The sequence below is a fragment of the Erpetoichthys calabaricus genome, chromosome 1 (assembly GCF_900747795.2).
Source record: "Erpetoichthys calabaricus chromosome 1, fErpCal1.3, whole genome shotgun sequence".
Classification (NCBI taxonomy): Eukaryota; Metazoa; Chordata; class Cladistia; order Polypteriformes; family Polypteridae; genus Erpetoichthys; species Erpetoichthys calabaricus.
The window spans coordinates 217,531,992-217,548,213 of NC_041394.2; the positions used below are offsets into that span (position 1 = coordinate 217,531,992).

The window sequence follows — 16,222 nt, forward strand, 5'->3', positions numbered from 1 at the left end:
TGGTTTCAATAAGTAGTTGAATTTCCAGTTCTTCAGATCAGTTTATTTTTTTGATCCCGTATCTTTTTGTTTTGCCTATCACTCAACTTAAATACTTAATTTCATCTGCTGTTATTTTAGATCTTTGTTTATCCAGTATATGCCAAAATTCTGCAGTATAAAATATTGCTGGTAGATATATTAATGTAAATGAATCTTCTCCATTATACTTATTGTTTTTCTCTCCTATTAAGGGCTTAATTTGATAGTATAGTTTACTTGCCTTTTTCATTCTGTTTCTGATTTCTTAATCTACCTCTCCATCTTCACTTATGATTACCGCCAGGTACTCATACACTGACAGCTTTTGTAGTTGTTTTTCCATCTATCTATATCCACATTAATGTTTCAGTTGTTGTTCTTCTCTTGCAATTTTCATTACTTTACTTTTCTCTATAATTATGATTGTACCTTTCATTTCTAGCTTGTTCTTCCATGTTATTAATTTCCTTTGGACTTACTACAATTAGTGTTATATCATCCACAGGTATCTGTATCCTAAGTCAATATCGAGAGACCACACTCCTAGACAGTGAGACCTCCAAGTGGTTGATGGAGGAAGTCCGGGGATCTGGTTTGCTGTGAATATTGATAATAAGCATCTGTGGAGCAATGGCCAGTTGTCCAGAGGTAAACAGCCTAAAATCCCAATTCCATACAAGTCACCCCCTCGTATGAAATGAAATAAAAATATCAGAGCCCAAACTTTAAAGGAATGAACCGAAAATATCAGATAAAGTGCAAATATATAGCAGCACTATACCCAATTTGCTTATTCAAACAGATATATTTTAAGTAACTACTTATACATATTGTAAAGATACATCCATCCATACATATATTTTTTTTTAATTGGTATAAGGCAAGGGTAAACCTTTGTGTAATCTTTGTGTATACTGTTGCAAAAATCTATTTTTCTACTTTATATTATTTTAGGGTGAAATGCCACGGTTTAGATGCATGGCATGCATGCAAGCAGTGACTAAATTATCCACAAAAGGATTCATTCCGTGAGAGAAAAGAATAATAAAAATGTTAGTTTGTTATAGTTGTTTTTTTTTTGTTTTTTTTGTACTAGGGTATTGCCAAAATAAGGGGTGGAGAGAGAGGAAAAGGGATTGCCGGACAATTGGGAACCACTAGCATTAGCCTGGGAAAAGACACAGATATTCAGGAAAATCGAGAAGTTCAATTATCTGCACTTGACACCATCACAGATTTAAACAAATCTATGATTTTGCTTCAATGTTTCACTACCAGGGCTTTCCTCTTTTTTCTTTCCCTTTCACTCTGTTTCAGCTGCTCCTGGCCATTTTTACTATCTCTTGTAAGAAAGGCGCTATGGTGCGCCCGACTCGGCACAGACTTGACACAGGAGGCATGTATAAAACAAAAGACTTATTTTTCTTCAGCTGGAGGGCATGTCTTCCCCGTAATTCCTCCAGCCACAACACAGTTCCAAGCACTGAGTCACCACACTCCTCCCTCTTTCACCACCACTCCTCCACAGCTTTGTCCACCTCCACCCAACTCTGGCCGCTGAGTGGTGGTTGCTGGCTCCCTTTTATCAGGTACCCGGAAGTGCTCCAGGTGGTTGATTAGTGACATCTGGCTGCACTTCCGTGTACGGTGAAACCAGTGCCCAAAAGGGGCCATCCACTCCTGTTGCAGCACCCCCTGGCGGTGCCTGTGGAACCCCACAGAGCTGTACAGAACTCCAATCCCCATGAAGCCCTGGGGGAGTCTGAGGCACCACTGCAACCTAGGGAGGCTGCCATCTAGCATCCAGGGGGAGATACTGGGCTTCTCACCCTTGTCCCCCTGGCAGATGTGGTGACAGGGCGTCCCGGCCAGGCACGGACCCCGGCCATCCATCACACTCTACATCAGCTATTCTTTCATTAGCCTTCTCTTTCCTGTATCCAATAATGTTCTGTTTTGTGCTCAGGTTTGGGTGGGTTTAGGTTGTTTTGGGGGCAAAAAAAAAAAAGTGTGTGGGGTGCAGGTCAAATCAGTTAAAAACAGGCCAGGCCATCAGAATTTCTCCTGAGCCTCCCGATAGCTAATCTGGGCCTGACAATACCTATTAAATTATCGCTCATTCTCTCTGTGAAATATGCAGGGAGCACAGGGGTAAGAACTAAAAAGGGAACTGTGAACTCCCATTTTCTGTTCTGTGTCTTTTTAAAGAAAGGAGAGAACAATCTTTAAGTTGCACAGAGTGAATCCATCTCAGGAGTGACAGGAAAAAGTACCACCCCTTATAGCAAATTGACATCCCCAAGAGACTATAAAAGATAACAAGGACACAAGATGGAACTCTGCTGGAATAAAAGGTCCCAGCATGCTACAGACCTAAGAACTCCACTCTGGTAACTTAGGAATGTATACTTGAGGTTTTGTTTGTCTTGTAGGAAACCTTTGAACCATATCTATTAAACTCTTCACTCTATCAACCTGTTGTCATTTCATGTTAACCAACTCTTTAGTTTCTGCTTTTGCCTTAAACTGTACAATTAAAGCCTTCAGCATGACTAGGGTTAAAAATGTAATAAAACTCTTGCCTCTTGGATTGCCAAGCACCTTCAGCAGGTTACACCCACTATTAAAGTATGCAGAACCCTCTCCTTGTCTGGTTGTACATGCAACAAAGCACCTGGGTGCCAAAAGTATCCACTTTTCCAATATGAAGGAAACATTCAACTGACAGTTCAGTTTAACATACCCTCTACTGGATAAGACCCGAAGAATTAAATACAAGACTGGGAGGTTTTTTAAAAAACCAAGAGTATGTCCAGAGTTATAATGAGTACCAGTTCAGCCTCCAAATATTAAGAACAATCCCAGATTCCAGGTAAGTGAACCAGAACAGATTACCGGTAAGCATAGTCTCAAATGTGAATTAGGGCTGATTAGATTAAAATATTGACGAAACTGCAACTTTCAAAAAACAAACACAAAGACAAACACCACCTGTATTTTTTTTTTTTTTTTGTTCTTTATAAACAATATGCTTTCCTGGCCCCTTTTAGGACTTAAAAGACTTACAAGCTAAACCATATTTACATTGCTGATTTAAAGTTTTTTCCTTTATAAGAACATACAAACATTAAAATTTGTTGCTTTTACTGGCATACTTCTTCACATGGGATTTTTTTCAACTCATGCACTACCGACCTGTTGTCTGCCTTGCAGATATTTCAAACAAAGTAGCTAACTCACTGTTGATAAGTGACAGCCTGTGCCTGCCAGCACATGAAAATAAATGGGACGTTTTGTGATCAGGCACCATTACAGTACACTATGTGCTGCTCAGCGCCAGCTCCCAACTTGACACTACTCCCGGCTGGTGCTGATTTGGTTTTAGAACTTTAATAATAAAATAAATAAAAACTGAGTCCTAATGACAGATACATTACTAGTGTTTAAGAAGAATAGGATAATGTACCCACATATTTGTTGTTCTTTTTCATTCAACTGCTTCACAGTTTTAAAACAAGTCAATGTAATAACTGGAAATAAAACTCTTCTTTTTTGGAAATCGTTTCAGCACACCATGGTAAGTTCTGCTATATTTAGCTATATCATCTTCCTGATCTATAGCCTATTTATCTATCTATTGATCCAGAATTCTTCTAAAATGCAATTCAAAGTTCCCAACACTTTGTCTGATTAAAACAGTGAACCACAGTGAGAGAAAATCCATCAGACTTTAAAATTAGCATCAAGTTTACCATACATTAACTGGATAAATACTATACTATATGTAGCCAAGTATAAGTGCCTACGAGTGTGTGTTTGAAAGTAACCTTTGTGAAACAGGATGCTGTCATCTCAAGGATTTGTGCTTGCCTTACACCTCATACTACTTTAATAAGCTCCAACTCTCTGAGTCTTTAATGGACAAACATGATTTAGAAAACGGTTGTTTGGATTTGCCAATTACAGTAATGATGTTGGGCAGAAGTAGGCTATAATGAAAAAGTTAAGGCAAAACATGTCTATTCAGAGAAACACAAAGAAAGACACAGCTGAACTCAGGCTATTTCACATATGAAGTAGCTATATTTTTAGCATTTTAAATGAAATATTTAAGGTAATCATATTAGACAAATAAAATAATTAAAAGGCTAATTGTTAGTGACATAGAAAAAGCAGCACAAATTTTTGTCATGCTTATAACTTTAAACTCATTTTTCTCTTTTAATGTACATTGATCGCTAGATTACAGCAGCATACTTATTTATGCATCTCAAAAGATAATTAATCTTTTTCTTTAGACTAGCATTAAGATTAAGCCATCATAATTAATGAGTTTATCCAATGCAGAAGGCAAAATATAAAATGCTTGCCTGCTTGACCTAACTTTAAAATGTCAATATATAACTGAGTGATGGCTCTTAATTAAAGAGACTTTTTCATGGCCTGCCACTCCAAGATTCCAAATTAAGACAACTTTTAATAATAATAATAATAACAATAATAATTCTTTATATTTATATAGTGCTTTTCACACTACTCAAAGCACATTTTAATCTCATACACATTCTAAACGGAAAATGGAGGGGACAGTAAATTTGCAGTTTTCTAATCAAGTGTTTTACAAACACACATTTTATCCTTAGCACAAGGTTTGGGGCTTTTCCCAAAGCATTTCACTTGATGCCCTTAATTACACTGTCATTATCGTTTCAGTTCATAAAATACAGGACAATGAGAGACTCGCATTCCACTAACAATAAAGCTATTCTTTAAGAGAGCTGTAACACTGATTATAATCTGAGGACAAGCAAAAATTAAAAAGGGGGATTACAAAGATAAATCATTCCCTCTCCATGGAAAAACTTTTTTCTTTGAATCAGATGTGGACATACTACACTGAAACAACCATCCTGTATTTAGATTTTTAGCTGCAATGAAATACCAAATCCCAGGTCCAATGTTTTACAATTACAAAAATAAAAAAAATAAAACCGACAAAGACAGAACAGACAAGAAGTGCAAATAAGAATATCATTGGAAATGTGTTTAAAGTTAATCTGCTTAAAATATATAAGCCTACTGCAATTATAAAGGTCTGATGCGGCTATTATTGGTCTTAAATTATAGATGTTTTCCTGACAGTTTAATTTGACATACTTTTTAATATTAAATTAACACATACGATTCATACAGACAAATACACTCGCACTACAGTAAATCCACACTATCCATCCATCTATCCATTTACTTTCTGAACTTACTTAATGCACACTCAAACATTAGTCTAAATTAGCATTACAATTAAACCTAAAAGGCAGGGTAGGGTGTGGCCCAGGGAAAAAAATCATGAAGGCTAAAAGAAAATGTGCACACTTTGACTCCTAGCACACTCACTGCTTATGTTCCTGAAGACGTGAGGCGGCAGTGCTAAACATTGTGTCACAATGCCGCCCTATCAATAACAAATTCCCTGACTGAATGAGGATTATATGGATAAAGAGCTTTTTGTGGATTAATGGTTAGTCAATTATTTAAAATGTGTAGCCTTAAATAACACAAACTGACTTTTTCTTTTAATAGGATAATAAAATGTACATATAGTGTTGGCCTTCCTTTATAATTAGGCAGTTACATGTCCATTTTTTTATGAATAAAATATATTTGAAAGGCACATTGTACTTCACATAATCCATTTTTCTGTCTGCAAGTATGTAACTATTTGCACAGATCTATTGTCAGTTTATGTACACCCATAGCTGTTAGGTGCCTAAGAATTTCCAAATACCAATGCACCCCCAGACATCATCTTGATTTCTAGAAGCATTAAAGAATAGAGTTCCAGATTCATTAACAGTATATGGATCAAAAGAATGGCCATTAATCATAAGTGAATGAGGGTAAGAGTAAAATCTTATTCCAACTCAGAGTATGGGGGTTTCAATTGTTCTGTACACAATAGTATTTGTTATTAATAAAACTAATTATTTATCTATCCAGCCATTTTTCGAAACCTTGCATCCAGTGGTTAAAGAATTGTACTTTAAAAAGCACAATCTACTGATTCAACAGCCACTTCCAACTCACTGTTTCACTCTCATTAATTCATTGCCTATGCTCTAACTGTAAAAGAAATCATATTTAAACAACTATAAATGATAATATTTTTATCAGGTGCATTGGGTAAACGTCTCTGCCAAACAAGCAAGCAATAAGCAATTCGGGAACACTGGGGATTGGTGCTGATCACAACATCATCAGGTACAAGGCAAAAACCAGCCATTAATCGGACATCAGTACAGTATGTCACAAAACAAAATCCTGCACACACCCAGAGCAGACCAACATAAAACTAGGAATCAACATAACCTACACATCCACAGTAAGAGGCAAGCAAACTCAAGGACCTGAGGAACACCCCCCACATACTCCATACGGACCGTGACTGGGCCAGGTTTTAAGCTATAAGTCTCTCTAACAATTTGTAATTCATCATAAAATGAATTAGTAGCATGTACTGTACTTTAAAATAATAAAATATATTTTTGTTCTTAAAATTTACCTCATTGCTAAACACATGTATGCTGCTGTATTTCCAAATACTGATGGGCCAAAAGATTTATAACTTTTTACCAACATAACAGCTTTAACGTAAAAGTACAGAAACTGATCTTTCCAATTTGTTATTAAGTGAGTTAAGGTCATAGAGATAACAGAGTTCCAGAAAGTTAGGTTTCCTACCGGAACTACAGTATATACTGTATGTTAAGTAAACTGCACTGCAAACCTTTTGAGTAGCTTAATTCATGAAAGTTTATCATATTATATAATTTAGCCAGGCTTCAGGTTATCCACAGCCAGTTTTTAAAAGGTACTGAAAACTGGTTTTCATAGTATCTCTTACAATATATAAGTTAAGTTATGAAATTTCACAGATACTGCACATGCTGGAAATAATAATTGATTCCGGTATATGCTTATATAGGGAAACAAATGCACCATCAAATATTTTGTAAAAGTATATACCTACATTAATAAGTGTAATAAAAGAGGCATTGGTTAAAAGAAGAACTGTAGCTTGCAACAAAAATCACAATTCCAAATCATTTGCTTAAAAATTATATATCACACAATACACAAGTGTTCTTACAATTCACTTGTATGGTAAACTAATATTATTTTAAAGCCCTTAATGATAGTCTTGCTTACCTGTCAAATAAACTCTTCAGATTTACTGTAAGCCTATATAAATTATTACAAGAAACAAATAATGTCTGTCCAAGTATTTGACAATAAATCAATAAGGAACTGGTTTTCTGTTAATACTTGGCCAAACCACAGACTTTGAAAAACATCTGGATACACAGAAAGTGGTTTCTTTAATTTCTAGTGCTAAAATTCAAAGATAAGTGAATGGAGTGCAAACACGCTTTACTTTATTCAGGTGTTTCTCATGGGCTTACTATAAACATTATGTATAATAAATAGGGTGCATGTTCATCAACAAAGCTATATCAAAACAAAGATCAAGAGGAAAATGTTAAGGTTTATTGCCTGTCAAAACATGATAGGAAAGGAATGCAGAGAGATGTGCATTTGAGGAGTCCTTCACTCATTCAAAAGCACTCTAGGGAATGGAACGAAGCTGCAAATTCTGCATTTACTGCAAATAAATATACTGTACATGCTAAAAAACAGATGGCACTAAAACTTGTTATGTGGAGCCAACATGCAATGGTACAGAGAACATATATTTATGTACAAAACACTTGATGTTATGACATCCTGAGGAAATATTAATGCAAAGACTTGCAGCCAATTCCTAATATGTGTACCATGAGAATTTCGCTTTCTTTAGTATTTGTTTTTATGTTATAATGTGGCTGGAAGCAGTGCAAATCACTCACTAATTTGGATGTCTGTCTCTTTAAATAAATATTCATAATATCTTACTCCTATATATACAGTTTACTTACATCCATCCATTTTCCAACCCGCTGAATCCGAACACAGGGTCACGGGGGTCTGCTGGAGCCAATCCCAGCCAACACAGGGCACAAGGCAGGAACCAATCCCGGGCAGGGTGCCAACCAACCGCAGGACACACACAAACACACCCACACACCAAGCACACACTAGGGCCAATTTAGAATCGCCAATCCACCTAACCTGCATGTTTTTGGACTGTGGGAGGAAGCCAGAGTGCCTGGAGGAAACCCATGCAGACACGGGGAGAACATGCAAGCTCCACGCAGGCAGGACCCGGGAAGCGAACCCAGGTCCCCAGGTCTCCCAACTGCAAGGCAGCAGCGCTACCCACTGCGCCACCGTGCCGCCCAGTTTACTTACATTCAATGAAAAAAAGTGAAAAATTGAACCTTAATTGTAGCTTCATTTTCAGTTTAATAAATTCAGTCTCTTAATAAATGTAAGCTTCAGTCATTTGAGTTACGTCTCATTTTCTACTGACCCCTAGTCATCCTCCCCTGTCCCTTATTTTCTTGCTGTCTCTCTCACCCATTCACTAGGTAACAGCTAATGCCTGCTAAGCATACTAGCACCAGAATAGCTGTCGTTGTATCATGCAGATGGATGCTACATATGGGTGGTGGTTGAAGGGGTACCCCACTGTCTACCTAAAGCACTTAGAGTAGGTTAGAAAACTAAATGTAACTAACTGTTATTATAATAGCATCATCCACCTTGCTTTCTGTCTGACACATCATGTTTACAAGCATCACAGCTTCTCTGTCCTACACTAACATTTTGAGCTTCATCAATGCCAGGGTGAGATCAGGTATTGTCTAATCAAAAACTGACCAATACAGCCATCTTGTACTCACATTAATCTTGTCCAGAATCACTTTTTTACCTATACACTTACTATTGAGAAAACCACAACTTTAACTAAGCCAACTTATTCTGCAGTTTGAGCAGTAATCGACCAAATTGTAGCAGCTTTTTGTTTTTTTCCCCTATCTATAATGTCTTCATATATGATTTTTAAAACACATGAACAAAAAACATCCATTGCATTACCACCTAGTGATGGGGCATCAATTTCCTTCTTAATGATTTGTAGCAAAGGTGCCAGAATTTAAATATATATACTCAGTTCTAATAACACATCTTAAAGTCTGAAAAAACTAATGAATTTGAATTACTATAGTAGATCATTCCATGTAGCATAGTCTCAATGTACTTTAAATGTACTCCAAATATTATATATATATATATATATATATATATATATATATATACACACACACACACACACATTTTTTCCACACAAACATACAAATGACACATGATAAATGCTTTGCTCAGCGATTTGGCCCCTGAACCTGCTATCTTGTGGTTTCCTTAAGTAATTGCTTAGCCACTGGCCACACTATAATGATCGGTATTTCTGGTGTTGTATATTGTTTAATAGACAGCGTCACATTTTTGCAGGAAAGCAAAATAAATAAACACAGAAGAAGTTAAGCAAACACTGAAGACATCATATAATGTACAGTCAACTGGTATCTAAAAATTTAGTGAACTGAATAATTCAGTGCATCAGACGTGTTGTTTCCTTCTAAAAATACAGCTCTGGTTTGAGTTTATTACGTAGTTTATAAGGAATTGCAACTGAAAAGCATGAATACAGGCTTTACCTTTTTAACCTGTTAAAACGTTTTGCTGTACCGTTATCGTTATTGACAGTGCTTTTGACTTTGAGAACTCTATTCATATAGAATTCAGACTGGAAAATGATTTTTTACATCCTTCAGATGGATTGCATCAACTCCGTCTAAAGCAGGAGTGATGTCACAATCTACCTCCAGACAATTTTTAGCACAGATTTGACAAAAACACAGCTCATGGCAGGTGACAGATAAATGATTGTTATTTCTTTGGATGTTTCATATTTTTAGCCATCAGGGAGTTAAGACATTTTAACTCTCCTTACTAGTAGACAAAACAGTTAAATGACACACCATCAGAGACAACTCTCTGACATCTTTACTTTGACAAAGATAAAAGTGTTTCTTCCCAACTTGAAAAACAGGTGAAATATACAGTATGTTGACTGTAGCATGCTTCATCTAAACCTGTGACAGCACTGGTGCTGTTCCTGAGCCACAGCACACAAGATACCCCTTCCAGGATCTCTTTTATATTGACGAAAGATTTCAGTATATGTTTTCCATCCATATTTTGAAGATGGCTATTTATACTTTCAACAAAATACAACATCTCCTTTAATAATTCTACAAACTTATTGGCATATGTAGATCAATGCACTCAACCACTTCATCTCAAACTGTAAATTTTATTTTTATCTATAATGAAATTTAGTCTACTTAGCCTGCATAATGTTTTACATTTAGCATGTAAATAACCTTTAGTAACCTTTTGATTGTGACACCATTTCATTCTTACTATTTCAAATCTTTATTCAATATGTACATATAAAACATATTTGCAGTGTCTCTCAAAAAAGTAATTGATTTTTGGAAACCTATTCACAGATCTATGGTTGAAGCCAAATGTAGTATGCCTCCAAGTCGCGTGGCATGCACTTAACAGATGGTGTTATGTCACAAGTAAACCAGCAGCATTTGAAGACATAAGGCACAAAGTGCAAGGGCGCTGAACTGCCACAGCATCTAGATGAGCATTTGTCACTCAGCTATACATCATTGTCCACAGGACACATAAGAGAAGTGTGATCATCTGGCAGCATTCACCAAATGAAGCAAAACAGTTTCTTCTGTATCATAACCATTGTTGGATTTCCTGAATTAAAATATTTAATAGATGCTCCTGCCAAGTAAAATATACACTATTCTTTTTTTAAATAAATAAAATGTTTTTAAAAGATGTCAGGCAAACAAGTAAAATAAATATTAAAGTAACCAAATTCATTTTAATGTGTAACTTTGGTAGAGTACATAAAGACTACATTTAATGTTTATATCAAATAAGTTATATAAAGTGATTGCACTTTTAGTTCTTCGACACTGTATCTACACTGCTTAACCTTTATTATGCACACCTATACAAACAAGTCACAGCTGACTTAAAGACGATCTTGGGTACTTAACAATGGCGCAAGTATCCCTTAAGAGTTAAATGATAAAAGTGTTTGTGACATCATTTGGAAAGGCAAGTGTGATGCTGCATAATCCAAAAACACAATGCTATAGTGGTCCTATTACTCAGTATTATAGATAACTCCGATTCAAAAACTGGCACCGCGGCATTCAGCCGGTTAAACGTGTGTGGAAGGGTCAAAGAGTCTTAACCTGACCGCTTCCCGCACTCCAACCAATAGGCAGCAAAACAGACCAACTGTCAATAATACCCACGCGTCATGGAGCACAGAAAAGGCACTTTAAAGGGACTCTTTCCAGCGCCAGACAACTGTGCTTTCCCTTTGAATAAGCTGACTAAAAGTTTGATCTTTCTGTGCTATCTGAGTGATGTCCTCCCAGTATTCACGGCATCCCAACTGAGAAATGTTCGACAACCTATGCGATTACCGCTACACGACTAAGATTCGGACAGTCCAGCACACAATGCAGCATTAAGCACCCAAGACGCAAAGGCTTGCAGCATCACGGTAGCTAACTCACCTTGTTTGACACACTTCAGCCGGATGGGGTCCTTGCAGTGCTTGATGACAGCCAACACATCCCTAATGGTGAGCCCAGCCACTGGGGTGTCATTGACCTCCAAGATCAACTCATCCTGGGATAGTTTCCCACTCTGACAGACCACCTTGCCTGGTTTTAGTTCAGCCAGGTAAGGGAACTGCCCGTTCTCCGCACCTCCTTTCAAATCAAAGCCGAGCTCTCCTTCTTTATTCCTGCAGACAGCAATCTCGTGGACTTTATTGGTCCAGTGGTTTTTCTTTTTCAGGCTTTTGGACATGGCTGAGATTAATATTGCATGAGTTGATGAAGTTCTCAGTGACGGCTGACTGGGCTGCTTTGTTCGGATCGTCCCAGAGACAGACGAGGATTCCAATTACCCACTTGGCGTTAGCTACCGATAACACCCATGTCAAGCAGCCTATGGCTGGGGGTGCGCTACGAGGTAACTGTGAAGCTGCCTTATAGTGAGTTGCAGGCAAGTGACCCGGATGTGATGTCTGGGAGAGGCTGGGCTGTATCTCTCTCTCCGCAGAGCGAGCAGCCGGCACGGGAGCGCACGGGAGAGGCGGTGCGTTCTGTTATGCTATCGCCACTTTGTCTAGCTGGGTCTGTTAAAACAAAACAAGAAAAAAAAAGTAACAATCAGTGGTCAGCTGGCCAGATAGAATGTCGAGGGATTTATCAGAAGAACGCAACATTATGAAAGCGTCAGTCAGCGCCGACTCGAAATGCAAGGATTCCGCTACATTGTCATTCTCAAATCGTTCTTTGGATTCCTCCAATTACGCTTATGTCCCTTCTTCTTAAGTGGATATGCATAAGTCAGAGCGTGTGGTATTTTTACATTACACAAAGCCGTACTGCGTTTATATATATATATATATATATATATATATATATATATATATATATATATATATATATATATATATATATATATATATATAATATGTATGTATGTATATACTTTCTGCTGTTTCCCGATTTCCCTGGGTAAAAACCATAAAGCAAATCCACATATTCGTCTGTATTTGAACCAGTTCAACTGTCCATATATCCAATTTTTTAATCCAAATTGTCCATTAAGGCTCGTGCTAGGATTATATCTTTTTACTGTACTCATAATCCAACGTAAAGGCCAGACGGAAATATGGGTCAAAAGTTTATTGTTCAACTCCTTTTAGATATGATATTAGCTTTCTTGGGATTTCTAGTCTTTCCCTATGATATTGGTGCATACAGAGTAGTGATTCCTTTCATGTGTGCTTTACAAGCAATACAGTACTCTTATGGCAGCAGTTTCAGCCTTGTGTTTGAAATATTTAATCGTTTGTATTTCTTTACCTTTGCAATAACCTATGACATAGATCATGAATGATAGATTTCAGTTTTTGATTTTTAATAATTATGCAAACCTTTCTGAAAACATGTTTTCACTTTGTCATTAGGAGTTATTGAATGTAGATTCTTGGGCAAAAATGTTGAATTTATCGATTTAAAATTTAAATCTTCAACACAATAAAGTTTGCAGAAAGTGAAGTCTGAATACTTTTCAAATTCACTGCATAAATATATTACAAAAATGTTTTATTTCAGAATTATTCTGTAATTTTATTTTTTCCCAAAAGTGAACTCCCAAGTGTTCAGTATGTAGCAAGGAATGACACTACTGATGCACTTCAAATGCACTAACCCTCGGCTATTCCCCTGTTGGTTCAGGTTTTCATTGCAGTAGATGTTGTTTTGCGTCTCTTAACTAACTGTTAGATGTGTAGGTTATGAGCTTAGAAGGAAGATTCTAAATACAAGTTACTTGATTCCAATCCAGCCTCTTCAGAAGCAAGACTCCCTAGCAGATGGGCTGCCAGTCATATATGGCTTTCCTTATTTTGAGCTACAGTTTTAATCAAATTCACCCTTCCCAGACCAAAGCATCAGAGTCTCAGTTCCTGGTGACTAATAGTACCAGTAGGTTTTCCTTGCATGCATTTTTTTTAATTGCAGTGTCGTTCCTCCTTAAACTATTCTTTTTAATATTTGGCCTTATGTTTGTAGCTCTAATTAATTTACATCAAATTTAACTATATGGATATTACTGTTATTAGGGCTGTGCAGTGGCTTAGTGGTTAGTGTTGCAGCTTACAGGATCTCAGCCTGGGCCTGGGCACCATGTCTGCCATTTGCACATTCTGTTCATCTGGGTTTTCCTTCAACATTACATCTAAGCTAAATAGACTGGTAACTCTAAAATGCCCCAGTGTGAGAGTGTGCTCTGCAGTGATTTCACGAATGATGAGATGCATTATCATTTTCTTATTTTTTGGTAGACAAAATCCTTTCTATTGTCTAACCAACTTGTTTAATACCATTTATTAAAACAGACTTGAGAGGCTGGTGGCTTGCAACAAACAAGCAGAACTGTGATATATAATTAATATAGCTCACGTGCCAGAAGAAAAAATGACACAAAACAGCCACGTGTTAAAACATAGATTACCCTGAAACACTGCTGTTCTCCCATTTTTTTTATGGATGCCTGAATAGGGAATTTGTAGGACTTCTTTGCCTCTACAGCTTTTTTCACTTTGTTGTTTTGTTCAGTTTCTACAGGATGTAAAGTGACAATTGACTTTTGAATGTTGTACTGTAACAAAAGTTAACTGTAATGAACTCTGTATATCTTGAGTGTATGCAGTAACATTTCCTTTTTGTCTAATACCTATACTAGAAGTACAGTACTGTATTTTCTATGTGCCATTTGTACATCACATTGTGAAAGTTTTGATTATTACTGTACTCTATGATTTAACAATCAACTAAATTATATCAATCTTTAATAAATGTAAGCTAAAATTATAAAGGAACTTATTTTGACATTTTTTAGTTTTTCTCCTTCCCAAAGAAAAAAAAATTAAACATTATTTTAAAAGGTGATTTTGAAAAATTTTAAAATATATTTTTAAAAAAATGCTTTTGGATGCTGATGACTGAAGTCAACATTTATAATGACACTTCTTTTCAGTAATAGGGAAGAAAGCTGAATGTTGTCTGTGTATCCGGTGACTCCTAATTTTGTGCCTTTTCAGCATTCTTGAGATGGGAGTGTGTTAATTAAAATGAGCTGTTAAAAGGAATGTTTTCACACCAAAATGGGATTCTTCTTTTAACAACAATAACTTGATAAGTGCTAGCTGTCAGTCTGTGGGAACTGTTTATCTTTACAGAAAGGTCATGGCAAAAATGCATAGCTCTTAGCTAAGCCCATTTGGTGTGAAGTCAGCATGCAAGTAACTGACAATGCTAATACAGAGTACCAGTTGACACTGTGTACTCTGTATGCCATGAATGCATTCAAGGTTAGAATTGTCCACAAAATGGTGCTTGTTACACCTTTGCTGTTTGTTAGCATTGCATGTATATGAAAGGATATGGTGAGTGATACCATGTATGGTGCACAATGTGTGTTTTACTATTAAATTACATTTGGTAGGGGCAGCACAACTACCCAATTGTTGTAGACAGAAATATGATAAAGACTTCTGATTCCCATGGTCACATAAATGTCCATAAGCAGAAACTGCATAAAAGCAATTAAAAAGCTAACACAGTGTTGAGTTACACACTATATTATATGCAGTTTACTGCAAGACAAGAAAGATTATGCTTAAGCTGTGCAACACATTAGTGAGGCCACATACATAATAATGTGTGCAGTTTTATCCCTTGTTCTACAATAAGCATATGCAATAACATCACCAAGAATGTTCAATTAACTTGAAGGTTTGAATAGTTTTATTCTAGGCAAACCGATTAAGAGGTGACATGTGTAAATAAGAGAGACAAAACACAAAAAGAAGAGTTGGGGTACCACCTTGGTAACCCTGTAAATGTGAAGTTTGGAAAAAGAAAATTTAACAGTGACACGTGATAGACGTTTTTACATTACCAATTAAGTTAGATATTGGCCACTACTTTAAAATCTATGCTTCAAGAAGAACACAGGATTACCACTGGGACCTTTTGAAGGGTATATTTTACAGAAATATTAAAAAATATGTTTTCACACAAAGAAATGTAGAGACCTGAAGTAAGTCACCAAGATGTTCATTGTAGTTAAGTTACAGATGCTTTATTTCATTGATAGGTTTTAAAGTATTTGTGTGTTCTTTAAAAGGTGCTTAATGTAAAATGTTCCCTATGAAATAAAAATAATTTTTTAATTAGTTCAAAACAAACTCTTTTTTTCAACATTATATTATTATATTAGTAATTCCTTTTTACATTTTTGGGATCAGCTGGGATGCTTCAGTCTGCCACAAAGTATTATGTTTTACATATTGCTATTATGGTTTGCAGCACCAATTATGCAAGGTATTTTTTAGCAAATCTTCTTTCAGCTGCTCCTGTTAGGGGTCACCACAGCAGATCATCTTCTTCCATATCTTCCTGTCCTCTGCATCTCGCTATATCACATCCACCACCTGCATGTCCTCTCTCACTACATCCATAAAACTTCTCTTAGGCCTTCCTTTTTTCCTCTTGCCTAGCAGCTCCATATC

General features: G+C 36.4%; 1 protein-coding gene across 1 annotated transcript in view; it reads right to left on the reverse strand.

The window, feature by feature from the left end:
* magi2a (membrane associated guanylate kinase, WW and PDZ domain containing 2a) overlaps window positions 1–12,164 on the reverse strand; it is a 1,178,725-nt gene extending 1,166,561 nt beyond the window's left edge. The window contains exon 1 of the mRNA XM_051924022.1: window positions 11,643–12,164. Coding sequence (XP_051779982.1) covers window positions 11,643–11,940 — 298 coding nt within the window. The 5' untranslated portion in view covers window positions 11,941–12,164. The remainder of the gene's footprint in view (window positions 1–11,642) is intronic.
* Window positions 12,165–16,222: the final 4,058 nt, after the last annotated feature.